The following is a 26,137-nucleotide window of genomic DNA, read 5'->3' on the forward strand; positions in this document are numbered from 1 at the left end:
GGTGGGCCACGATTCCCGCGACGAGGACCCTCATCTGGCGAGCGCGGGCCCCGCAGGGACAGGGGCGCTGGGACCCGCCTTTTCCTCAAGGGGAGCTGGGGAGGAAGGAGGGAGCCTGGGGGCGATGCCGCCACCCACACGGCCTGGGCGACGGCAGAGCCGGGCTCCCGGGGCAGACGGGCGGGCGCGGCCGGGCCGGAGGGACCGTGGCCACGGATCAGTGCCGTCGGTCGCCCTCTACGTCTCCGTGGGGCACGGCCTTGCCCCAGGGCTCGCCGTCTGCTGGGAGCAGGCGCACTCGTGCCCGGCGCGGGCATCTCCACCCGCAAGCCCGCCGCGAGGGGCCGGAGCGGGAGCTCGGGGAGGCGCTGAGGCGGCGGCCGTGGCGCTGGAGAAGGCCGCAGAGGAGGGCGGACGCAAGTGGGGGAGCCTGAGGGGGTGGCGAGGAGACCGAGGCCCTGGAGGGAAGGTTCTGGTTGCTAAGCTGCAACAGGAGGGGTGAGGGGGGCACATGCCCGAGTCCCCACAGCGCCCCTGCGGGACGCGCAGCCCAGAGCCCTGGCCGCGGAGCTTGGGTCACTGACCTACGGGGGCACAGGGGGGGCAGGCTCCATCCATGCTTCTGCACGCCCCTCGCTTCCTCCCCAGAGTGGGTCCAGGAGGCCGGGTGGGGACCAGGGACCCCGGAGGCCCTTTCCATCAGGAGGTTTGGAGGCAGGGGCTAGAGGGCCAGCTGGCAAACCGCGAGGCAGCAGAAGCCTGGACATTGCTGGGGTCAGCTCAGTGACTGGAGAGGTGGGAGAAAGACCTAGACAGAAGGTCAGATGGGGATGCTGGAGACCGGCTCCAGAGGGCCCAGCTCAGTCTCCCCTTCTTTAGGCTCAAGGCCCCTCCCACAGCCTGGAGAGGCCCGTGGCCTGTGGACACAACACACTTTCATGTTGGAAAGGGAAGGTCTGCAAATCCTCTGCTGGGGGTGGGGAAAGGCCGGGGTGGGGGGTGGGGGGGCTCCCCAGAGGTTGTGACAGCTCCGCTGTACTAAAAATTGAGCCCAGATAGATGTAAACGAAGAGAGAGGGGGTGGGAGGCTGCTGGATGGGCGGGGGAAGAGAGAGCAGGTCAGGCAGCCCTTGGCCTTGCAGACCAAGTAGGACATTTGCGTTTCTACGCCGTGAGCCCCGGGAACCCCTGCATGATTTCAAGCAAGAGCAAAGAGGTTTTAAACACAGCTCCTGCCTGCGAAGCGAAGAGGCTGGGAGGTGGGCAGGTCTGGCGGAGAGGCCGGCTGAGGACTGCCGGGACCTGGCAGGAGGGGCAGGAGAAACTCAGTCACCTGGGCCTTTGCCTTTCCTGCCCCTCGGGTTCAGAACGTTCTTGGTCTCTGCAGTGGGCTCGCGACCCCATGTCTTCTCCCTGGAGGCCTTCCCAGCCAACCCCTCTGCTATAGCCCTGGCCCCCGGTCATCCTCCCGGTTCCTCCATCACTAGCCGAAATGGTTTTGCTCATCTGTCCGCTCCTTGTCTCTCCCGCTCTCCCAGCTCCAGAGAGCAGGCGTCTCCGGCCCTCGGCTGTGGCTTTCCTCTGAGCTCAGCCATGACTGTCATGCGGGAGGATAGAAGCCGCTGGCAGGCCGAGCCCCTCCTAATCTCCCCAGATATTGAGCCCATGACACATCTGGGGCGGGGGTGTGTACAGGGAGGGACGGGCTGGCAGTCGTCCGTCTGCCCCTCGAGGATGGGGCGGGGTGAAGTTCCCACTGGAGGCCGCATTCCAGAGGATTCAGACCAGCGGGTGGGGGCTCAGAACACCCAGGCAACATCCCTGAGAGGAGGGGGCCTCCACCGCTGGAGGCCCACAGACAGCAGAGGTGGCCAAAGCCCAGGGCCCTGAATCTGGAGAGGCGTCTGGGGGTGTGGGCTGAGAGGCAGGAGAGGATTAACCTCCCAGAGCCTTTAAGCAACGCTGGGGGTGGCTGCCCTAGAGACAGCACCTTGGGGAAGCAGCCCCAGGGGCGCGAGCCTCCTAGCCAAGCTGCGAGGTCGCTCACAAGGCCTCAGCGTGCGGTGACGAGAACGTCATTGTGCAGCTCCGCATGGGCCCGTCCACAGACAGGACACTTCAAAGTCTCGAACATTCCATTTGCTCTGCTGGCTGTTCCCGGCCCGCCAGCCGCATGAAACACGGGGCGGCTCTCACATCCAAGGACGAGGCAGTGGTCGGTGTTTGGGGTGTCACCGCACGTTTGGGGGGGCCTGGGCTGCTTGCTTCCACAGAGGTGGGCCTCCTGCTCATGGAGAGAAGGGTCCTCATTTGTGCACAGATGAATAAGATGTTTGAAAGCTGTGAGGAAAGCTGCCCAGCCTCTCCCTGAAACCCCCAACCTGCAAACACATGTTTCCTGAAAAGTTTTTAAAACGCACGCAGCCCGCGAGCTCTCTGGGCCTCGTACCAGAAGAGCTGACTGGACGCGTGGTGCCCGCCGACCAGCCACAAGTGCCTCTTCTCTCCAGTAACAACTACCACGAAGCTGCCGTCTGCGGGGCCGTGCCTGCGGGCGGTCAACAAGGGAAACGTGTGATGGAGGAAGCAGGAGCACAACGAGGCTAAGGGACTCCCCCAGCATCACACGCGCGTACGCAGCAGAGCTGGGATTTGAACCCCCGCTCCGAACTCCTGCCCTATGAGGCGTCCTGACCTAAAGCCCTGGGCGCAGTTCTGTTGTCCCAGACCCCAAGCGGCCTACGGGAACATGAAACGTTCCAAACATCTAAGAAAAACGTAGTGACCTGGCGGCGAGCTGTGTTAGGACCTGCACACGTGCCCCGGCGGGCGCCGGGCTGAACCCTGAGGAGCCCCCGCCACGCGTGTCCCCGGCCGGGGAGGGGGGCCACCCCGGCAACCCGCGTCTCGGCGAGCTCTGCCCGCGGGCGGGTGCCAAAGGCTGGCGGCTGAGCTGCATCTGGAGCGCGTACACTGCAAAGGCTCAAGGGGAGGAAACTCTTCCCGCGGCTCCCCAGGGCGGCAGGCCCGGCTGAGAGCGGCCCGGGGCGAGGAGCTGGGACTCCGTGTGTCCTGCACGGGCCGCGGTCACTGCTCCCGCGCAGGGGCGCTCGGCCCGGCACACGCAGGCCTGTTCTATGCGAGGAGCCTCGTGGGCACGCGGGCGCCACCGTGGCGATGTCCCAGCAGCTCCCAGACTCGCAGGGTCCCGGCGACACCGCGCGGGCCGGTGCCTTCTCCCAGACCCCCGCTTCACCCGGGCACCCAGGGAGCACCCCTGCACAGCCCGCCCCACGCGGGGCCTTCCCCCTCTCCTGGAGAGGCAGTAAGTGGATGCGCTGGCATGACTGCGGGGTAGCGGGCTGAGAGAGCGCGGGGCAGATGGGGCACGTGAGGGAAACCGGGGCGCTCTGGGGACTCTGCGGAAAACGGCTTCCTGGGCAAGAAATGGCGGCTCCAAGTGCCCCTCCCTTCCCCGGGCCAGCCAGGGCCAGGGCGTCAGGGGGCTCCTTCCAGCGCTGAGACAGGACGGCTGGGTCAAAGAAGTGTCACTTCCTATGTTGAGGCTGGAACCTCACTCGCTACCGAGTGCCAAGCAGATGTGGAAACCGCAGCTGTCAGCCCGACCAGCATCTTCTCTAGAGTGCGATGTATCTGCTTCCCGGCTGTGGCCTGGCCTCTCCCTTAACCCACTGTTACCAAGATAGCGATGCAGGCGCTGAAATCACCTTGAACGTCACCGGCCCCCTCGGGTCTCTCTCACCACACCCAGCCCGTTGACAACACAGGAGAAGGGAGCACCCTTGACAGGAGGCTGCACGGACACAATCTCATCTGCCAATTCTCATTTTTTTTTTTTTACAAATAAATCCTATTTTTGTGGATCAAGTCCTATCATTTAAAAACGCCTGGGGGGTTTTCAGTATAAAGAATGGAATGTTCCCGAGACATGGAGGGACCCCCACCCCTGAAATGGAGTAACTGCCCCCCAGGAAACAGTCCAACAGGCTGGTTTTTCATGCTGATGTTCTCAAAGGGCCCAAGAAAAATCTGGCTAAAATGAAATAGCCCCATAAAGCTATTATGACCTTTGCCCTTAATTTGTTTCCCTGTCCCAGCCGATCCAAAGTATCAGACATTTTGAAGAAGGGGCTGTTTTCTGTGCATTTTGGAGACCCTTGACATTCAATGTAGTTTCCATCAAAATTTTATTGGGTAGTTTTGGAAGTGAAAAGAATGAATAGGCTTAACTATTACTTTGCTAGAAGAAAAAAAATGAACATTTACTTTCTCCCAGAAGTGATTTGCAACTTGCGAGGAAGCGGGACTGACTGACTTGAAGGGCCCACTTCCCAGGGTGATCTGGCTGGGGCTTCCAGGCCCCAGGCTGCGGTGCAGGCCCTGGCACCCCTGGTCCTTAGCGCCTCCTTCCACAAATGACTGAGACTCCAGGAGCTGCCCCTTCCGACAACCCTGGCGCTCTGGGGGACGCTCACATCTAAAGGGAAGGGAAGCGCAGGCATCTTGGTTTCCTCCCCAAGGGGGACAGCGCACCTGCCAAGAACTGGAGGCCCAGTGCTTCCTTCCCACCATGCATCTCACCCATGCGGTAACAGGCATCCTGAGCACCTACTACGTGCCAGGTGTTACCTACTGTATTAGGTTGAACTGCATAAAATTACTGTTTTATAAGAAATAGGAATACTGGAAATTTCCTCTAGGTAAACCTACTATGGTGGCGGAGGGAGCTCCCTAAGCTGGTGTTACTAAGTTTTTCTTTTGATGGAGTCAAAGGCGGTGCTGGGAACCCAGTAGTCACCACATGCTACGGGCCACTGGGCTGGCCGGACCCCCGTCCGGAGGAAGGGTGGACAGGACTGTACAGGAAACGGTGTGATAATCTGCATCTTCATGCAGGACTGAATCCTTCTACACATCAGCTTCAGCCCCTACGCAGACGCAGCCGCCCTGTGTCCCTGCGTCGCCAGGCCCTGCTCTGCCTCTCAGGGAGGCCGCTGGCCCTCGTAAGCAATTCAGAGCTGCAAAGTGGAGAGGATCTCCCCCGTGCTTGTTCACATGCCCCCAGAGCAAGACTGTGCTCAAAGTTCAGCTGCGAGCAGGGTCGCAGACAGATCAACAATTGTGAAATTAAATGATTTAATGACCCATCTTTATTTAATAAACAGCTCTAAGAAAAAAACACCTGTTGTCTTTAAACTCTGGGGCCCAAGGAGATGCCTAGTCTCCTTTCACGACTTCGTTAGAAGATGCTTTCTCTCTCTTTCAGTCAGCTCCTGTTAACTAAATTCTCCAAGAACCTGACTAAGGTAGTCAAGCTAGTGTCAAATTACAAAGTATGAGTAATCAAGGAGAACAAGGTCATGTTTAAAATATAAAACCAAGATGCTGGCATACTTTTTAAGTGGCGGATCTAGGTATGGGCTTATCAGTGATTAAGTTTGCTCAACAGCAAACTCAGCAGACCACGAGGCTGGGAGACCCCTTTTGGCTCTGAGTGACCAGATGAACGACCACGGCGGCCACCGGGGTTTCTCGACCTTGGTACTGGTGACAAGTCTGTGGCCAGATCATTGTTTGTTGTGGGGAGCTATCCTGTGCATTGTTGGGGGCGTAGCAGCACCCCGACCTCTTCCCACAGATGCCAGCACAACCTCTGGTCAAAGACTGGGTGGGATGGCGACTCTACAATCAAGGGGACATGGAGTCGGGGGGAAAGAGGAGCTTCCTGGGGGCACAAACGGAGTCAGCTTCACAGACCCAGAAGAGAGCCCGGAAGGGTGACCTAGAAAGGGTGTTAGGGCGAGATGAGCCATCACCCACCCTGTCAAGTGTGTGACTTCCAGCCCAACTCAAGGCTGGAGAAGAAACACTGGTTTTTGCAGGTGAGGGGCTCCTGGGCAAGAGGGGGGCTTGTTGCCTCGATGGTTGCTCCACGAGGGGGGCCTCGGGGGAAGTGATGAGATCTCTCCACCCTCGTCCAGGCCTCTGCCTGCCCTGGCATCCCTGCCTCAAACAGCTACTTCTCTTCCCAGCGTCCCCTGGCGCCTACTTAGCGTTTTCTCCTCGGCGTATTCTCGGACACCCTCCCTGCAGCACCCCATCCCCACACACCACAGGGACTTACATGCAGTGGTCTGCTTTTCTGCTTGTTCCTTCCATTAGGACTTGCCTCGGCCGGCTGGGACGCACACTCTCCCCAGGACTGACAGGCTGGCCCAGATTGGTGGTTCCCTCCTCCTCCCCCCAAGGGAAAAAACCTGCGCTGAACTGACAAAGAAAATCACTTTTCAACTCATCGGCAGGGAGGACCAATCAGCCACGTTCATGGACAGAGGCCAGCCGTGGTCAAGATGGCTACCAGCTTCATCGACGTGCACCCCGGGTTCCCTCTCAGGGCCGCAGCCATGAGACTGGGGGGGCGCAAGGCAGAAACGGAAGGAGAGCCAGCGTATGGAGGATGTGCATGGCCCATCCCAGCCCACCTTAGCTTGGGGATATTCAACAGACCCTTATTACATGTTTCAGAAAAATATTCTGTGCCCCGATTCGAGCCACACCCCCCTCAGTCTCGATAACACACCCAGAGCCGATGCGATCATCCCCCTACGCAGCGTGGCAGTTCCAGGCTTCAAACCAGCATGGAGAAGGGCCGCGGTTCGCCCACTGAATGGGAGGGTGGGTGGCCAGGTGACAGGGCGGCCGTTTCAAAGAAGACTCGGGATCGGATGCGGTCTGGCTCAAGCCGCGCCCGCCCCGTCGCCGCCACCCCACGGTGGCCCCCCACGGTGGCAGGCCGCCCGCCGACCGCGTCTCTTTGGCGCCCCGTCACCACTGTCAGGTTCCAACAGCAAGGACACAGAGACATTTCCGTCTAACTTTTATATGAAGAATTTAATTATCTATACACGTGACTAATCCAAAAGGTTGTATTACAGTTGTTAAAGCCGCAGGTCGATGTATTTATATATGGTACATTCAGATCCATGAAAACACTGGGGCGCCCGCTCCCGGCACGGTGTGAGCAGGGGGCGCTGCACCCCCGCCAGCCCAGGGCTCCGCGGGGAGACAAGGAGGGACAGAAGGAAGCTCCGGGGTAAGAAGTCATTAGGACAACTGCTAGACGCATCGAGGCTTCCTCCCCTGCCCCCGCCTTGCGTGCCGGCAGCAACGGGCGTCTTTATTGAGTGACTGCAACTAGTGTTGACAAGACAGACGGGGCTCCGGCTACCACAACACAGCTAGGACACACACAGACCGTGAGCGCCGGTTCGTGTCAGTCTGTAGACATTCCACAGTCTAGTTAAAAAATGTAAACATCGGAAATTAATTGCAGGGAGACTTCTATACATTCTTTCTTGTCAAGAAAATCACTTGTTCAAAATATGTCATTCCATGAAAAGTAACCGCAATAACACTTGGGGGAACAGAGACTCGAGAGAGATGGCAGACGTCGTCGATCGTCCCCGCCTCGGCGGCGGGGTCTACTGGGATATGGTATGAACACACGCAAAATTGAAACCCCCAAACAGAAAACACCAACTCAACCAGATAAATCTGAGACTGAACAAAAACACAGGTGCTTTCTCACGTGGCTACAAGGTCACCGTGCAAAATAAAAGGGCCGCGATGGGGCGGAGCATCGTACAGGTAACAGCTGTTGCCGCGGGGGGGACTAGCTTCTTATGTACAGGATGTGTTATTACACGCTCGACAAGGTACATCTGATACACACACGCACAAAACACCTTCGATTTAATCGGGCTCGTTCTACACGTCTTTAAACAGATTCACTGAACGCCTCTGTACTTCTAGAACGGGCGCGGGAAACCCAAACTACACAATTTAGTTGGTAACACTGGACAAAATGAAAAAAGTACATCGAGTCTCAGATTTATGGACATTTGGAACATTTTTTTTTTTTTTAATAGCACATGCAGCATTCCTTGATAGTGGGTCTTTTTGCAAAACCAAAATAGCAAAGAAGTTATTTATTCATTTTTTTTATTAAAAGGCTAAAATATATATATATATTTAAAAATAATTTTAAAACTATTGAAAGCACCTGTGCAAAGGTGGGGGGAAATCAATTTGAGTCACTAGGAAAGCCACAAAAGGACCCACTACCCTGTGTATTTTTGTAATTTTTGCTTCTATCTCTGCAAGTAGTAACTCGACATTGCCATCACATGCGACTAAGGTCAAATGAGGTAAACTGCTCTGCAGTGGGTTCTTCTACTCAGAAGGCAGTAGGTGATCATGCTGGAAGTCACATGATCAAGGCTGCATCTCCCATCATCCCTCTGGGCAGTGATATGGGATAGTGGGTCTCTTTGAGGACTTTCAAGTCTGAGGGGGGGATGGACAACATATGATTCCTAGAAAAAGGAGGAAAACAACACATAAGCAAAACAAAACAATGAGCAAAATCCAAGCTAGGAAAATGAGTCAGGCATGTAAACAGCATGGTGCCAAAATGATTAAAAAAGAAAATAAAAAGGGAAAAGGACAGGTGGGGGGAGGGAGGGCGGGGCGGGGGGAGGGAGGGGGAGGGAGGGGCATGCTACAGAAGGAATGAAAAGAAAAAAGGAAAAATTAAAAACAACGACAACCCCACGAGCTAAACCTTGCGTTACAGAAGGTCTTCAAAGAGACGGTTGCGAGTGCAGCAACGCTCTGGCTTAAGTTCTGCAAACCAAGCTCGGCAGAATCGGGGCAAAGCTGCATCTTTCACCGTCCGCTACCAAAGAGGAGAGGCAACAGAACCAGCGGCACTTACATTGCTGGCTGGGGTCCATGTCTGTGGTCAGCTTCACGTAGTTGGAGGGGAAGAGCCCCACTTGTCCGTTGGCCTCCCCCTTCCACCAGTCGGGGTCCTCCTTGTTGAGGACGTTGATGAGCTGACCCTTGCTGAAGGCCAGCTCGTCGTCGTTCTGGGCCGTGTAGTCGTACATCCCGATCACCTGGCACACTGCGGAGACAGGGTGGGTGAGTCTCGCCCCGGGCCAGGGGAGGGGGAGCCTGCGCACAGGTCAGGGGAGGCGCGTTGGTGGGTTCTGCAGGGAGGGTGGGGGCCGCAGAGGGAGAGGGGGGGCTTCAAATCCAGGACAAGCCACACTCCGCTCTAGTTTTTATCATCTCTTCCCCTTCCTCACGTGTGTGGGTCAGCCGTGGTCAGGGCTGCGCTGCGGGCGGGAGGGTTTCTAGCTGAACCCGGGGGACCTTTCAAAGGCCGACTCTGAGACTGGCCATCACAGGGCAGAGACGCACCTTGGGACCTCAAGCCAGAATGGGCCCCCCTTTTTTTCCTAAAGGTGGAAGGTAATTATTATCTGTGCTCCCAAATTCCAGATCTCAGTGAAAAGTAAAATCAGTATCTTACTCTGCTGGATCTTTGTGTCTCAGGTTTTTATCTCAAAGAAAGAAATTTTTCGTCAAGAACAATTTTTCTTTTCTCATTCCCCCTTGAATCTACGAGGTTAAAATGTTCTCAGTTCCGGCATGTCCATATTCCAGATGCATCTGCACAGTCAGCCTGCACCCTAATAATCTTCCCTAACCAATGAGCATACATAGAGCTAGACTTTTCAAGCTCTCCAGCAAATTCAATCACTTCAGCAAACGATTTATGGGCCAGAGATGGCGTCGGGGTACAACCAACCTGCTGAAGGAGTTGGACTCGCTAACAGAGGCCCCACTGCCAGGCCTCCCCAGGGACAGCAGATCCAGCTGGCAGCCCACCCGTCTGCCTGCACACGGCAGAGGCCCAGCTGGGGCTGGGAATCAGTCACAGTTTGCCAATCCTTTCATTTCTTGCGAAGGCTGCCAAATTTTAACCTTACTTCAACTGGGGAGGGACAGCCCAGATATTTAAACCATGAGGTCCTGGACGGCAAAGTCTGCATTTTCCACAAATGCCACCCAAGAATGGAGGGCCTGAAGACTGAAAACAGAACTCTGCTCCCCTCCCTTCCCCCAGCTCAGATGCTACTGAAGTGTCTAATTTGGTCTGTCCAGTCAGAACAGGCCCACAGGCCCAGCTGCAGGGCCTGGTCCCGCCACATCTCTAGGAGGGTGGGCAGCATCCTGCGCAAAGCCCCTCTGTCCTCAGGGAAGGTCAGGGGAGTATTTCAGTCTTCAGGGGGACACACATGACAACCAACAGCACCCCCCACTCCCCCGCCCTGGCCGCCAGCTCCTGACCTAGTGAAACCCCAGCCATTTATTTTTAGGGATCCCTTTTTGTCCCTTTGCCCCCTAGCCCAAGCCCCAATTTAAATAGTTGGAAGGAAATCAAGAGAAAACTCCGGCTTTAATGCTGCGGCATTCTTGAGTCCTTTATGAGGAGCGGTCCAACAAGGGCCCTGTTGTGCCCGGCCAGGCGAGGCGGCGTAGCTACGGGGCCCTCTGAAAACCATGTTCCACCCCCCAGGAGCGGGGTGTCCATCCTGACAAGTGCGAAAGCCCCTGACAGCAAGTGCAAAAGACTACCTAAGATTCTTCGAGAGGGGACTAGTGGGAAGACCCAGGTGCCCTGCCGGCCCCTTCCCGAATGCAGACTGCGGGCTGCCTACCTGCTGGGAACGCCGTGGGCTTGGCTGGCTCCGTTGGAGTAATTTTGCTCGTCCCAGGGCTTAGAAGTTTTACGTAATTAGCCGGGAACCAGCCTATCTGGCGCTTTTTTCCACGTGCCTAGTAAGAAAATAATCACATCAAAATGTTTACAGCGTCCATGTTCTCACAGGACAGCTTGCATTGTCACAGAGCACTTCATGGAGCTTATGTACAACTGCAAAGCAGAAGGCCTCCACAGCAGGCTCTGGACTAATAACGTAACAATAACAACAGCGGTTAACATGATAATCAACATTTACCGAGCGCTCTATGAGCCAGGCCCTGTGCTAAGCACATATGTGTATTTTTCACCACAATTCCAGAAAGATAATACTCTCATGGCTCCCACTTCCCAGATGCAGAAAGTGAGGCTAAAGAGAGTCAACAGCCAGTCCCAAGGTTACAGGCCAGTTAGTGGCCATCGAGATTCACACTCGTCTCCATTATTCTTATAACAATCAGAAAAACACAATAACAAGCATGCAAGTGTACTGAGAACAGGAGTCTCAACTTCACAGTGTTCCCCAAAACCAAAGGGCCTGTGGGGTGGCTACCACCACATTTTTCATTCATCCCCTTCTCCTTCACTGCCACCTAATTTGAAACAAGACTCATTTACTGAGTGACTACAGGCCAGTTGTTGGCAATCAACTGTACATGGCACGGAGGAACTTGAAACTGCAGAGTCAAGACTGACGACTATGGGACAATTCCCAGGACTGGGGAGGCTGTGTGGGGATCGAGAGAAGGCCATGACTGACCTGCATGGCACAGCAACAGAGAACTTGGAATAGCTCACACGTGTGCCTGCACACACATGCCTGCACAACCTCTAGAAACAAGGCCCTCACAAAAACAGTTGCTTTTGGTGACAGGGTGGGAAGAAGCATCTGTATCCCCTTTTGTAACTTGAATGTTAAGCCAGGAGCATCATCACCTACCCTAAAAGGAATAAAACAAAGGAAACTTGTGCCACCTGCCTCTGGCCTCTCCCCTGCCAGTCTGCCCAGTAGCCACCCCGGGTGACCCGGAGACTACAGATCCACTGTCACTCTCCATGTGGGCTCAGACTTCACACGCTGGGCTCAAGGTGTGAAGCTTTTATTTTCACAGTGAATTTGCCAATGATTGTAGCCACCCATTCACAAGATCCCCCATGTTCATTGAGACTATTCGCCACCCCTGCACTTTCTGCAGGCCGGCACACAGAGCTCACGGCAACCTTATCTACAATGAGAGAAACTGTGCAAAGCATCAGAAGCTCTCACACGCACAGCAACTCAACACCTGCACGGCTCGCACCCACACGGCTGGCACCATCCTTCTGAGCTGGCTGCCCTGTGTGCGTAGCAAGGGGCTGTGCTGCTCCCACTCACCACCATATAGGCCTGCCCCTCTTTGTCCAAGGCTGGCCTCCACAAAGGGTAAACTAAGCGTATACAAGTGCGCACACACAGGGAGGAAAAACACTGGATGTACAGATGTGGCTTTGGAAACAACCATCTGCTCTTGCACCACGTCTCACAAAGCCATTGACTGACAGCGCGGGGTCCATGCCATGTATGGGAGACTCGGGCGGGCAGCACTGTCCCGACATGCATTTCTGACTTAGGAACAGATTCAGATCAACCTTCAGAAGAATCTGTAGCTCCCAAAGGCCTGCGACCTGCTGTCTGCAGCTTAGGAATCATACAGGGTCAGATCACGCAGAATCTCATGCCATCCAAACACCGGACTCAGGCCACGTGCAGTTCCTTGACTTTGCAAACACTGTCCCTCTGAGGTTTTGCAGATTCAAATCAGGACACAGACTACTCAACAAATGAAAAAGACACTAACTTGCAGCTCTCCTTCCCACCATCCACCTGGGTTCTTTTTTCGGATCAAAATCAGCTGACCAGGGGCCAGGGTCAGCTGCTCGGGGCCGGTGGCGGTATAGGAGGCAATGACCTGCGCGATTTCTGAAAAACAAGAGCAAACATCACAGGCGTGGTCACGTCGGGAGGAGGTGGCCCCAAGGAGACTCAGCTACTCCCTGGCTCACAGATGAACATCCTCAGAGTGGCTGGCCTGGGCTGGTTTTCTGCTAATTGAGTAAGGCTCATGGCTGCCCCCACCCCCACCCGGCTTCCAGGATGTGGCCGATCTCAGGGTGCCACCCAGTCTGCTTAAGGACTCCCTCATCTCTCAGAACCGATTTACTTACCAGCTTCCCTCCATGAAGTGCTCCTCCTTCCCCCCAGTGTGCTTCCCACCCTGGTCACAGGCCCTGCTACAAATACCGTGAACACCCTGATGCCAAGACCCGGGCCCCCTGCATTCCCTCTGCCCCCAGCACGGTGCTGGCCACACAGTAACACTCGGTGTCGGTTACATGAGTAATGGAGTCACGTGAAGCTTCCCACCCGCAAGTACAGTAAAGAGAAATTCTGCTCCAGAAGCAGCCGGAGAAGGCACCACCTGACTTTTGTATCTCGCTTCCCACAGCCCCGCTGCCCTAGGCCATTTTCTGGGCGGCTCACAATTGGAGGCTGACGCCTGAATATTGGGTAGAAATCAGACCGGTGCACGTTTGTGTCTTTTTATTTCAAGTTAGAGGAGGAACCTGGGGTTAAGCAGGGAATTTTATACCAAAAAAAAAAAAAAAAAAAACCCACAACCCAACAACAAAAACCACCATTCAGCACAGGAAAAGATATAAACAGTTCTGCACTTTTCTTGAATGTTAAAAATCTCACGGGAAAATACCAGCAGTACCACAGACCAGGCTCTGAAAAGGGCATTTCTACTGGCACCGGAGGTCGAGTATGAAAAGACAAAATCCTTCTCTGACTGACCCTGACATATCTGGGGTGGCCGCTCCTGCACTTCCAGGAGCAACACAGAGCAAACTGTTCTGTTCTACACTGTCTCCCCATCAGTGGTTCTTGAGAGAGGACAAAATTAGGACTGCAGGGAGGGAGGGAAAGAGGGAGAAGGGAAGGAAGACGGAAGGCAGGAAGGAAAGGTATAAGCTTCATCTTCTGACAGTATTTCCTAATTCTCTAAGAGGCCCATCAGCAAGCCCCATCACCCTGCTCTGTGAGCAGTGGCTGCCCAGCTAGGAGCGCCATGTGCTCCACAAGCTGAGGGAAGCAAGAAAGATCCAGTTCACATACACCCCGGCCCTGCCCAGCTAGGAAGAAGAGTCCTCCCTGCACACCGAGGACTAGTTCTAGATCCCAAGCGTTTCCGTGTGGAGAAACAAAGTCCAAATTAGTGTCTTATTCGGCCTCCAACGTTCCTGCTCCTCTAGACCAGCACCCCTGGCCGGTGATCTGCCCGGGGCTTCTTCTCTGCCTTTTGTGTTTCTGAGCTGCTTGCTGGTTTTTCACTCAAGTCCACCTGGGCCCTTCTGAATGACAATTCAAAACGTTGACTGCTCCCAGTTAAAGCAGAGATCTGACCCAGGCCATCCAGCCTTGAGTCTGACTAAAATCCCACATCAACCTGGAAACCTATTTCAGCACCACAGAGACACAAACCCCTCAGGTGGTGGCGAGTCCTCTTCCAAGATGCAGTCTCCTAAGGCTGTAAGAGGAACAGAGCTGCCACCACCGAGTAGACAACAGCCCACCGCGACCCTACCCTTCCACATCTGCTTGCTCCTTCCAGGCTGCTACTTAGAGAAAATGTGGTTTTGTTTAAATAAAATAAGGCACTCTGAATTCAGAGGGATGACTATAATCTTATCCCGTCAATGTGCACCTGAGGAAAACCACCCAAAGGCGTCTATATTTCCGGGGCCCACACGCTGGTTAGAGCTGTTGCTCCTGAGTCACCTCCATTATTTCTGTCCCAAATGGAATGTGCTGTCAGAGCTTCCTGAACTTAACATAGCCGCCGAACCCAAAGCTGACAGCTCCAGGCATTACAGTGCCCCACCATCTGAACCACCTCCTCACAACCAAGAGAGCTCTGTCTGGTGGTGTCCCTGCTCCCTGTGGTGAAGTGACAGCCAGGTTTCATCGCCGTGTACACATCAGAGCGGACCCAAGGAAAGGCTCTCCTCCAACTGCTCTTAGCAAAGACTCATATGCTGTTTTTCTTTTCTTAGGCTTCAGGTCTTGATAAACAAAGATTGGGAGCATCTAGCAATTACATTCAAAACATTGAGAAAAACAAGCATCAGGGTTTGTAACTTACCAGGTTTTTTTCCTAAACTCCCTGTTTTCCCAGCAGTTCCAGAGCCCTTAAAACAGAGCAAAAGGTCTCATTTGCATACTGCAGAGTTTTGGTCATGCAACTTAAAAAAACGATCAACGATGACACAAACCCGCTGGAGCCCCTACATCCCCCTTCTCGTTCTGGGCAAACACAGTCACATCGTATCTCCCGGCATGAGGGTGTCGAGCAGGAAAACAAGGGACAAATAAGTACTGAACACATATAGCTTGGACTCTCTTCCATGGAGGCAAAGTAGCCAAGTATATGGCACTGCAGGACCCAGGCAGCCTCTGCCCCGGTCAGATCCAGCTGGGTGCACCCTGGGACAAATGAGTCTCCGTCCTAAACGCTAAGCTGATGCCTTATGTCCAAATGGTTCATCAGGGACTGGTTCACACACACAGAAAGTGCAGACTGCAATACCCAGAGATTTTGATACATTAAAATAGTAGTATTTTTCTACACTGGCTTTAGCACTTTTTTCTTTTCAGAGACTGCAATAGGACAGTGACGATTCCAGCACCCTTCCCCCTCACTCACCCTCTACCTGAAGAGTCTGCTTCACCCAACTCTACAGTGTTGAGACACTGAAATGGCTCGACTTCCACCCAGGCTGGGAGCATCACACAAGAGCAGACCATATTTTCCCCCAACTATGAAGAGCTTCCAGAACCCCTGGGCTTGAATTCTTCTCATGGACACACGTGAAATTTTAAACCAGCTGGTAAATCAACAGAGACCTTGAGAGTCAGGACAGGGGCCAGACTCGTCTGTCGTTACAAAGTGCTTTCTTCTAAATTAATTTTCACCCATGAGTCCCCATCTTGCAGTAAATGAAGCATTCCAATGAAAACAAAGCCAAAAGCTTAATAAACTAAATGAGAGTGCTGTAAGAATAAAAGCATGTAATTTATCTACCAGGAACACAACTTATCAGAGTTCTTTTGTTTTGGTTATTGAAATTTAATAACCATTTATCAGGGAAAGTCTGAGTTAAAATTTTGACTCGGAGCATGATTTCTGTATTATACAAACAGAGCTGCACAATACAAATCTCCTTGTTATTTTTATAGGCTGTGTATCAAAATAAAGGAATACCAATGAAAGAAGATTCCAGCTGATCTGTGACTTTCCCAGTGCAAGCTAGCAATACACTCCCTGTATTCCATGAAAAGAACAAAGCAACTGGCAATCGAGAAGCTTCAGTATGCTCCCTTTTAAATGCCACAGCCAGCACTACAAGCTAAGACCTCCTGGGAAGACCAGATCTGGCCCAGCACCCCTCAGAAATATAGTAGAAAAGCTGCCCCAGGCTAAGAGCCAGCCCTTCTCATAGAAGTATCGAGGACTGGACAACCTCTCCCAAGCCCGCAGGGCAATCCTGTATCTGAGGCTGGGTTAGGTTTATAAATTTCACAGGATATTTTCCTTGATTTCTATGTCCAAGTAGGAGGAAAGAGGAGACTTCTTTTTCTTCATTATTATGAAATAATGTAGCTGAATGTTTGTCCAAAACCTTTAGCACTGCTAGCTCTGTGGCTAATAATTTAAGACTGTGGTTAAGAAATCACCTTACAACACAGTTTAAGTTCACAAAAAAGTCAGTGTATTTTTTTTTTTTAACTTAAAGACTTGGGATGTTTTTAGTAGGGAGCTATAAATTATTAAAATATACTGTAAGCAATAATTTTGGGGTTTTAACTGATCCAAAAGGTAAAAGTCACTTTAAGCATGGCTTGTGCACAGCAGTAAACATCGAGTGTAATTTTCCCTCACCCCCATCAGGCTCCGACTGACTGGCAGGACAGGAGCTTCATTTTTTCCCTCCCCAGGTCTGCAGAGATCTCCCCAGGACAAAGGACTTTCTTCCCGCTAGATTCCCAAGGCAGGCAGACTTACAGCAAATCCCTCCAGGGGATCTCGGAGAGCTGCTCCCCAGAACACAGCAAGCAAAAAGAAAAGCCACCACCCAAAATGACACTCCCTAGAAAAACAAACCCAGCAAATACAACAGTCCCTAGGCAGGACAGGGGAGAAGCCAGGGTAGAACGGGGAACGCCAGCAGCACCAGCCAGTGGCACCAACAACAAGTCTGCAGGCCTCGGCTTTGCAGATGGGCCCAACACCCTCTGCCTGGCATTTAAAGGAGAGTGCATGAGAGCTTATCCACCTGACTACACAGGAAGACTACACCTCCTTGGGTCCTTGTTACCTGCCTCTCCTCTCTGCCAGGAGGTATGAGAATAAAGACAATAACTAGAGTTGATTACCTACGCTTTACCAAAAAAAAAAAAAAAAAAAAAAAAAGCCAATTCCTATTGCAGGTTTATATACGGGCAATGGCTCTGTTAAATGATTACATTGACAGCCTGAACTTCCCCACTACCTTGAAATTGGCCAGGGCAGACCATACTTGGGCAGGCCCAACTATCCCCTTTCATTAACCTTGCAAATGATATTTTAGCCCCCCATTTATTACAATGGGGGTTGTTTCCAGTTTATACAGATAATAGCATTTAGGGCAAATTTAGTCCCTAGTAACAGAGCTCCTAAGGCCTGGTCAAATGTGCCTTATCTCTTTGAGTCTTCCTATGATGTTGGCAAAAGTATAAATTTCCAAAACACTCTACTACCCGATATGCAGAAGCCAGTATTATCAAAACACTTTTGTTAACATGGGCACAATCTCACACTGGTCCTATCATGGGGTATCTCAAATCAGCGACCAGGAGGACTGAATCAAGGAAGTTTGTCCCAAATCGTAAGGCAGTTACATGCAGGAGCCTCCACGTGGCCCCAGGGAGGTCTCCTGGTGGTGGTGGGCGGGGGGGCTGGACGGGGTGGACGTCCAGGCTCACCCTGTAGCACCGAATGACAAGTGCAAACAATTACAGGTCATACTATATTCGCTGTCACATTCCAGAACTTAGCAAAACCCAACGAAGTATTCCACCTTCAGATACTGTGACTCCCCACAAAGGGAATCACTGGACAAAGAGGGAAAGGAGACAGTTAATGTGGGTTTACCTCTGAATCTTTAAGCCTCACATAGTTAGAAGGGAAGACTCCGGACTTGTCGCCCACCGTTCCTGTCCACCAGTCACCATCTTTCTTGGTAACCAAAATCACATCCCCTTGCTGAAAGGTTAAATCGCCTTGCTCAGAACTCTCGTAAGTGTACATGGCAATAAACTCTGGTGGGGAGAAATATTGAGATATGGAGAGAGCTTGATTGTTTACAGAATTCCCAGACAGCTTTTTGCAAAAGCAAATTTATGAATAAGGAAGTTAGGATCAGATCTATTCAAGAGAAAGGCTAGTCGCGGATAAAATACAGGGTTGGGGAACAGCTGGGCTCCAAATTCCCCAACTGCACATAAAAATTCAGTCACTGCAGGCAGGGACACCATTCCTGGGAAGACCAGGCATCAGAACAGAACCCCAACACTGAGCACCGACAGACATCTGTGCTTCCCATCAGGGCTTCCTTTTTAAATAAAAATGCTGTTTATGTTTACTTTTAACTCCCAGTTACTGAGTAGCGATGGCAGGTTGAGCTCTGGGCTAGATGCAGATGCACTTACAGGCAGGCTTTTGGTGCAGATCAAATACCTGTGTGTCAGTTTTGAGAGCACCAACTCACAGTTTTAGGAAACTTTAAGCTCTAGTAAATCCTTCTGCACATTAAAGCAGCCATATTCCGCACAACTCAAGTGCCTGAGTGCAAACTCATGTCCTATTGCGCCACATGCACAGATGGCAGGAAGTTACTAGAACACAAAATAAAATATACATTCTTTAGTTAAAAACAGGTATCTCCTTGTCATTCAAGGGCATGAACAGGTAGAGTGGACTGAGGAGGAAGGCAGAGTTCACCGCATCCCAGAAAATGACCAAGTCTTTCTGAACAAGTTGAGATGACAAATCAGTCTCTCATATTTTTCATGCAATTTGATCTCAAAGGATAAGAACTGATGTTCTTTGCTGTCTTGCATGTGGAGGGTGTACATTCCAGAGGAAATCTTTCTTTCTCATTATAAACAGCTGTTTGTACTAAGGCTTAGAACCATACCATACTTCCGGCAAGATCACTAGACACTGGGATAAAAGATTTCCCTCCATTTTTATCTTAAGCCTTTTATATGTTTTTTTTTTTTAAAGAAATTTTAAATAAATCTCCATTGACCCAAAAAGTTCATTTTTATGTGTGTTTTTCATTAAAACTTCAGAGAATAGTCCTTCCATGCAGAGTCTAATGTTAGTTAGGGCTGAAATGTAGAAGGAAGAGATCCTTTGGTTAATTACAGGAGCCTCTGCAGGAGGCCTAACAAAAGCTAAAATAAACATACATACAAACACACACACGCACGCACACGCACACACACACACACACACCCACCAACACTCACGCTAGTGGGCAACACGATAATGTGAGGGACTCCCTGTGGGGCTGTGTCACCTCTGGGGGTGCTGACCCCCAGGCTGAGGCCACTGTGACTAACCACAGGGACAGTGCTGGAACCCACACCAAACACAGCGTGATCCAGTGGGTCAGGGAGGACAGAAGCCTCTCTGTCTTTGCCCTGTGCCGCTAGTAACACACACCTTCACAGTTAAAACTGGAAACTGAGTTCCCACACAAGGAAAACAGAGTCGGGCACTTTCACAAGGACACTCCTGTGAATATATCCCTTTTCCTGATTTCTCAATCTTCCGACCCTTCCCTTTTCACTGTTCCCTTTTCACTGGTTCCCAAGCTCATGTTTGGCCATTTAAGACAGGGTCCTCGGCAATTCAAACTTGCCCTGAGATTTCCTACACTTTAAAGCTACTGTCTTTAAAATGAATCCAAAGTTCGAAGTAACTTTCAAAATACTTAAGAAACTTCAGAAGCATGAACTCTGGCTGAACTTATGCCTGCAGAATAAGATCACAGGGGACTGGAAAGGCTGCAACTGGACTTGCCCTGCTGGGCACACAGCTCTGCGAGGCCAGCGCGGGATCCAGTGATTCCCAAAGATGGGAGGGGGGATACAGGGGACCCCACACCCCTCAGACCCCCTTCACAGGACATTTAACAGAGGGCACTGGCTGGGCCCAAGCGTAGGCTTGAAGAGCTGCCTATTTAACCTTTAATTTCATTTATGGTCTAATTTTAACCTTGATTGTGCCTAACACAGTATTAATAAGCAGCTCAATAGCTGCCAACAGCTTTTCTCAGAATTCCAAATGCCAATGTCCTCCCCACAGTGCTTGGGAAAGCCAGTTATCTTTCCTAATATTTCTAACGCTGAGTCATTTCAAAATGGATGGAATAAATGTCCACTAAAACTAGAATTTAACTCTCTTTTGTGGTCCCGTTTTAAGGATGTGTGTGGGTCACCTGTGATCTATTTATGGGGCCTCAAATGTTGAGGCCCCTGTATATATTTCCAAACAAATCAATACTCATCAGCCCTGCTGTTAGAGGAGATTGCTCACTGCTTTCAGCCTGTCAATAACCAGGAGACGAGGCCAAAGGGAAACAAGAACAGCCCCTTACACACACATACACACACACACACACCCTTCCAATGAGCTGAACTGAATTTTGGGGCGGGGAGAGCTCATAATTTGCCTTATGCGACAGAATGCAGGTGCTGTTTTTAAAGGTGCTTTTTGCCTTGTTCTCCTAGCAGAGGATACAAAAGTCATTAAAATAAGAAAGCATGAATAGCTAAGCTAAAGATTAGTTGGGGGGGGGGCGTAAGAGCAAACTCTGCATGCAATAAAATGCTAGATCTGTTTAGTGAGGACAAGGTTTTAGAGATACACCGATAAACTAAAAAATTTTTTTTTTACTTTCTAAAATTCCTCTTGAAAAAGTAACTTTGCGAGTCTGAAATACCATTATATCTTAATCCTTGATGTATCCATGCAGGGAAACGGTTCTAATGTTTTTCTTTCTCAGGAGGCAAGGTTTCTTAAGAATGCAACCATCTCATAATGGCACACAAATTAAATAAAACATTCTCTGTTCACATAGTTTATTCAAGGAACCCATGAAAACTTACTATATAATTGGGTGGCCATCTGCTAGCTACAAACACTGCTCAGACTTCTCCAGCAAAGCCTGTCTGCCCCTGGCAGCGCTCTGCTCCTAGTGTTATAAAGACTCAAGTGAATGGAGAAAAGACAGAAATTCCCACCGTTAGAGCAGGAATGATGTGGGTTTGTTCATTTTTAAATCCATGCCATATATCAGGATATAGTCCTTGGGACCATGATACAACATAAAGTCCAGGAAATAAAGCAATTAATTGTGTCACAAACACTCAAAATGAAATTTGCAGGTCTAAATAATCTGCTTAGGGTATTTATTGGGAACACAGGAACTGAACTTCTGCTTCGTTTGGGCTGTGCAGATGGCACCAAGGCTGCTGTGGCAGCTTTTCGAGACTGTGTGGTTATGGTTTTGAAACAAAGCACTTATCTGTAACTCAGAGAAGAATAGGTGATGTTAGGGAAAGCAGTGTCCACAATTAGCTATGAAGAGGTTCAGAAAACTGGATCCCCAGTGACGTCAATGGGCCTCTTTGATAAGTCAAAGGGTGCATAATCAACTACTGGAAAATTCAGTTTTTAAAATCGATCTATGTGACAGTATTTTGAAAGTCTCCTCAAAGTACTTTGATTTTGTAAAGAGCTCAATTTTCATTTTACCTTACAGCTTAGTATCCTGAAGCTAAATTGATGCAGTCGCTTTTAAAATGAAATCTGATCTTGGTCCAGCATTCACCTTGCCTAGTTCATCCCTGCTCGCCCCGTGCAAAGAACACAGTTGGACTCAGGTTCTCACCTTCTCCGGAAACAGCTGGCTTGGCTGCTGGGGAAGCTACTCTCTTTACACTAGCAGGACTTTCTGAGGAGCCAGAATCCATGCTGAAAGAAAGGGAAGGGGAGGAAGCATTTTAATTTTTATCTTAAATAGTACAGCCGACATTGATTTTTCACTTTTAAAACGGTTTAACATTTAAAATTTTAAACCATCTACAGCTGAAATAGCTGCCCTTGGCTAAGCTGAAATGGACAATGAGGTGCGAGAAGGGTGATTCTAAGCTCACATTCCTGTTTTCAGACCTCACGATGCTGGGTACACAGCCTAAGGGCTGATCTGTTTCAAAGCATGACTGATGGATGCTCATCAGTGTTCCTGCCGTTGGTACCTTCGTAAGGTTCATAATGTGTTTCGAACACGTTGGGGTAATTACACAACCACCTAGTTAAGGTGCCATGTGTAACAGTCCCTAATGAAAAAGATAATTCCTTCTTCTGATTGTTTCCCCAGTTGCTCTGGGCTTCTAAATTCCTGGCACAGTACTGGGGGCTAAGCATGAAGAACGGCATAATCACCAATAAACCCACAAGAGTGTTCCAGGTCTCAAGTGGGATTCTCTCTTGCAAAGCCAATGAAAAAAAAAAAAAAAAACCCACACCGAGAGACTTCCCCCAGGGAAGAAAAAATGATCATTTGGGTCTGTAAGCGGCTCCCTTCTTGCTGACCTGCTACACTAAATTTTGCAGACAACGGAATAATCTGCAGCTCCTGTCTGCGAATCTTAATTAGAGCAAACAATCATCTAATGCGTAACAGCATTCTCATCTCATAGAAGCAGATAAATGCAAAAATACCTGGTTGATTTCCTTATGGGCCCTGATATGAGTTTCACGTAAGACTTGGGGAACCAACCCTTCTGACCTTGAACTTCTCCAAACCACCACATGTCTTGCTGTTCCAGCACGGTGATGACATCATTTTTGTTAAAATTTAAATGGTTGTCTTTTTTGGCTCTCCAGGGATACAGCGCTTGTGCTTGTAGCCCCTCCACCTTCTCACCCTTGTGGGAATAACACAAACGACCTTGCGTTACTTCGAGGGGCACAAACGGGGGCACGTCCTCTCTAACACGCACGCGCATGCACACCGCAGCGGGGCCTGTGACAGCAGGGGCCAATGTGCTCCACAACTGTCGACAATTGACCCTTGACCCACAGGGAAGTGAAGGGCCCCAGTCCCAAGCCGTGGAAAACCCACGTACAACCTTTGCTTCTGCAAGAACTTAACTGCTGACAGGCTGCGGGTGACTGGAGGCCTGGCTGCTGGGCTGTTTACACTTCTGTCCACGGCAGATGCCAGTGCGTACAACCTCACAGTAGCAGGGTGCGTTTTGATAAATTTGAACTTTTTATAATAGAGGTGTGTTTTTTAAGGTAGGAAATGATAAAATAGATTTAGCTGCATGTATTTTATGCATTCAGGATAAAGGTAGCTTTTAATTTGGAGGGTATTTCTAGGTCATGCAGTTTGCAAGTTTTTTCAAATTGTTGCCAATCTCAAAAAAAAAAAAATTTCCAATATATTAACTGACAAAAACCTGCATGGAAGAAGACCTGTGCCCTCCAAGCCCAGCTGCTGAAGGGTCAGGTGTATTTCCGCAGGCAGAGGTGAAAGCCTGCCAGTCTGAGAACAGGGCCGCCCAGAACTCCCCATAGAAACCAGCCAGGAGGTCACACTGACTCCAGCACCCGGTTCCTTTAATGCCCAAGTTACCAGGGCCCCCCCACCCCACACACACTGCCTGTTTCCAATCTGATCTGGAAGCTCAGTGGAAGATTAATACTGGAGCAGAAATCTTAAGACACCTCAAAGGAAAACGAACTATGCCCGGATTGGACTGTGTCCAGTTCCTTTTCAGAAAGACAGGGGTTTACTTGGCAACACTGACTGTACATCTACGTGCAAGGCACTGGGGGGTCACGAGAGATGAAGAAAACACCATCTCTATCTCCCCAAAATCACTTGGATAAGACACTTTATTATTAAACATAAAGGATTAGAAAATGCAACTGTCTGCTATTAGTAGCAAAGATCACAATTCATGGGGAAGAAAGAGATCCAGACAGCCATGTCTACCACCCAGCAGAATGAAATACACCAAGAAGAGGTCCCCCCCAGGCACTCTGGGGACAGAGAGAAAAGAGGGGTTAGCTCTGCCCAAGGGCGATGGGGACAACTGCACAGCGGAGGCAGCATATGGGTTGGGCCTTGAAGGACGAGGGAGGTTTTGGTAGCTAAGGCTTCGGAGGAAGGGCACGCCAGGCCGAGGGCACAGCACAGGCCAAGGATCCAGGAGGAGGAGCGCAATCCAGGGGTGAGTGTAGCCTAGGCTCACGGAGGGATGAAGGAGGAACAGAGGCTGGAAAGGCAGGAGGAAGCATTTATTATTTTTCCAAAAGCTGTAACATAAAACCATTCCTATATCTTAAAACATTGCTAAAAAGTACAACAATGTCAACGTTCAGTCCTGTTGGTACGTGAACAGGAGGCGAGACTAATGCCCCAACACAGTTCAGGAACCACTTGTACTTGCCTGTAGGAGGCATTTGCATATTGACATTGAATTATGGTGACGCCTGACAAAAGAACTTAAGGTGGGTCAAACAGCTTCAGCATCCATGGTGATCATTTCTGAATTCTGGCCTCTGCGGTTCTCACCTTCTTGAGCCTACAGCATCCCTGGTGCCTTTCATTTGGACTCTACACCCCCTCAAGTCCTGGGACTCAGGAGGCTGCCGGCACAGATGGTCTTGGCCTTCCATCCCCCCGCCCACTAGCGGGGCACCCACACCTGGTGCTCACAGGTCTTTTGGGCTTCTGTGCTTCCAACCTCTTGGCCATTCCATTTATTTTTCTACCAAGAATGGACGTGAGGGTGAGACACTTCCACTGGGCCCCCACTGGTATTTCAGAGTCTCTCGCCCTGAGAAATCCTGCCCGTCTCAACCATCTTCCCACACGGATGTGCCTGAATAACCCAACCTGGGTCAGTCAGAACATGGGCTCCAAGTCTGAATCTCAAATGTGTCCCTTGATAATTTTGTGACCTTGGGCAATTGTTGAATTTCTCTAGGCCTTGGTTTCCACATCTGTAAAGTAGACTTTCCTCAGAGAGCTGCTTTGAAATGTCATCCGATCTATCCCTGGTGTTGCTCTGAGTGACAGACAGAACGTAGGGTAGCTTATTGCCCCATGCCTGGCTGTGCCCGTGCCCGGCTGTGCCCATTGCCCAGCTGTGAAGTGTCACTGGGAAAAGCTAAGATGGCGTGCAAGGACCAGCTAGAGATTCAGGTTAAACTCAGTCAAGCAATTCTGCGCTCTTCTTTGAAGGACTGCAACTTGCATGCTGCACGGTGCAGGTCTTGAGGACAGAGCTCAGCCTCAACTGCCCTCCTTTACCCTTCTCCGAACTCTCTTCACCGCCTCTTCCAGAAGAAAATCCTCTTCTCCTCTGAGCTGTGCATGTTGCTTCCCCGACACTGAGGCTGTTCTCTGACATTTGACTTCTCACTTCCTCTCTCCCCTGGCAACTTGCTTGGCTCCTGCCTTCCTCGGAGCCCTCCCTCCACTCCGCTCCTTCTTTTCTCTCAGGCATCTTTCCACTTTCTCACTAATCCCTTCCTCTCCCCCCACCCCGTGCCATCTGCCGTCCCCTGCCAAATGGTCTCTCTTGTGCCCCCGGCCACCGCCTCCACAGACCACCACCTCCAACACCGGGAGCACCGCCACGCCTCTCTGGGCCCAGCCCCTCCTCCCCGGCTCTCCTTGCTGCAGAGGCTGAGACGAGCACTAGCTGCTGAGCCAGGATGGACCGAGGGGAGCAGCTCCTCCGGCCAGGTGAGGGCTGCTCCTTTGCTTCCAGGTCACAGGATGCACATGCCCTGTGCGTTCCCACTTTCTCCCCACATTCTTTCTCCCTCAGAGAGCTCCTGAGGAGCATGTTTCCTTAGGAGCTCATCCCCGTGGCCTGGCTCTTCCTCACCTCTGTGGATGTGTCCCTTCCACTTGAAATATAGCCCACCTAAAACCAAGGCTCCGCTCCCACGAGGAAACAGTTTCTTCTTCAGGTCGGCTCTTCTCAGTCCCAGACCTCTCGCCTCTCTTTCTGCTCCCACAGGCCTTTTCACGACCCTATCCTCTAACTGGCATCGCGGCCCTCGTGTGCCCCCGGAACCTGCCAGCGCACAAGCGCAACCCAGCTGTCCTCGGGTTGGAAATGGTGCTGGCCCCAGGGCTACCAGGTGGGCATCTGCCCTTGGTTTGATTGATGATAGAAATTTCATCCCCTTATCTTTACTGTAGTAAATAAAAGTGGAAACATTCAGAATAATCACCTCTGTACTTCCAGAAATCACTCCCTCTGAGCAGGGCGTGGAAAGCTTCCCGTTCACCTGCAGTGAGCCTGTCTCTGCCCACGCATAC

The 26,137-nt window shown here is 51.1% G+C and overlaps 1 protein-coding gene across 10 annotated transcripts in view; it reads right to left on the reverse strand.

Annotated features, from left to right (window-relative positions):
• Nucleotides 1-26,137, reverse strand: part of ITSN1 (intersectin 1) — a 177,139-nt gene that overhangs the window by 30,300 nt on the left and 120,702 nt on the right. For 5 of the 10 annotated variants that reach the window (XM_054700299.1, XM_054700298.1, XM_054700300.1 and 2 more), the window contains 7 exons: nt 22,510-22,715; nt 21,677-21,759; nt 17,866-18,032; nt 14,818-14,863; nt 12,472-12,593; nt 10,593-10,710; nt 8,798-8,989 (listed from right to left, as the gene is read on the reverse strand). In XM_054700299.1, coding sequence (XP_054556274.1) covers nt 8,798-8,989; nt 10,593-10,710; nt 12,472-12,593; nt 14,818-14,863; nt 17,866-18,032; nt 21,677-21,759; nt 22,510-22,715 — 934 coding nt within the window. Of the gene's footprint in view, nt 1-7,915; nt 8,397-8,797; nt 8,990-10,592; nt 10,711-12,471; nt 12,594-14,817; nt 14,864-17,865; nt 18,033-21,676; nt 21,760-22,509; nt 22,716-26,137 lie in introns of those variants that run through there. The other 5 variants (XM_054700302.1, XM_037524999.2, XM_054700303.1 and 2 more) reach the window with 3 other exon arrangements.

Source organism: Talpa occidentalis, unplaced genomic scaffold (genome assembly GCF_014898055.3).
Source record: "Talpa occidentalis isolate TD23 unplaced genomic scaffold, MPIMG_talOcc4v2.1 talOcc4.4, whole genome shotgun sequence".
Lineage (NCBI taxonomy): Eukaryota > Metazoa > Chordata > Mammalia > Eulipotyphla > Talpidae > Talpa > Talpa occidentalis.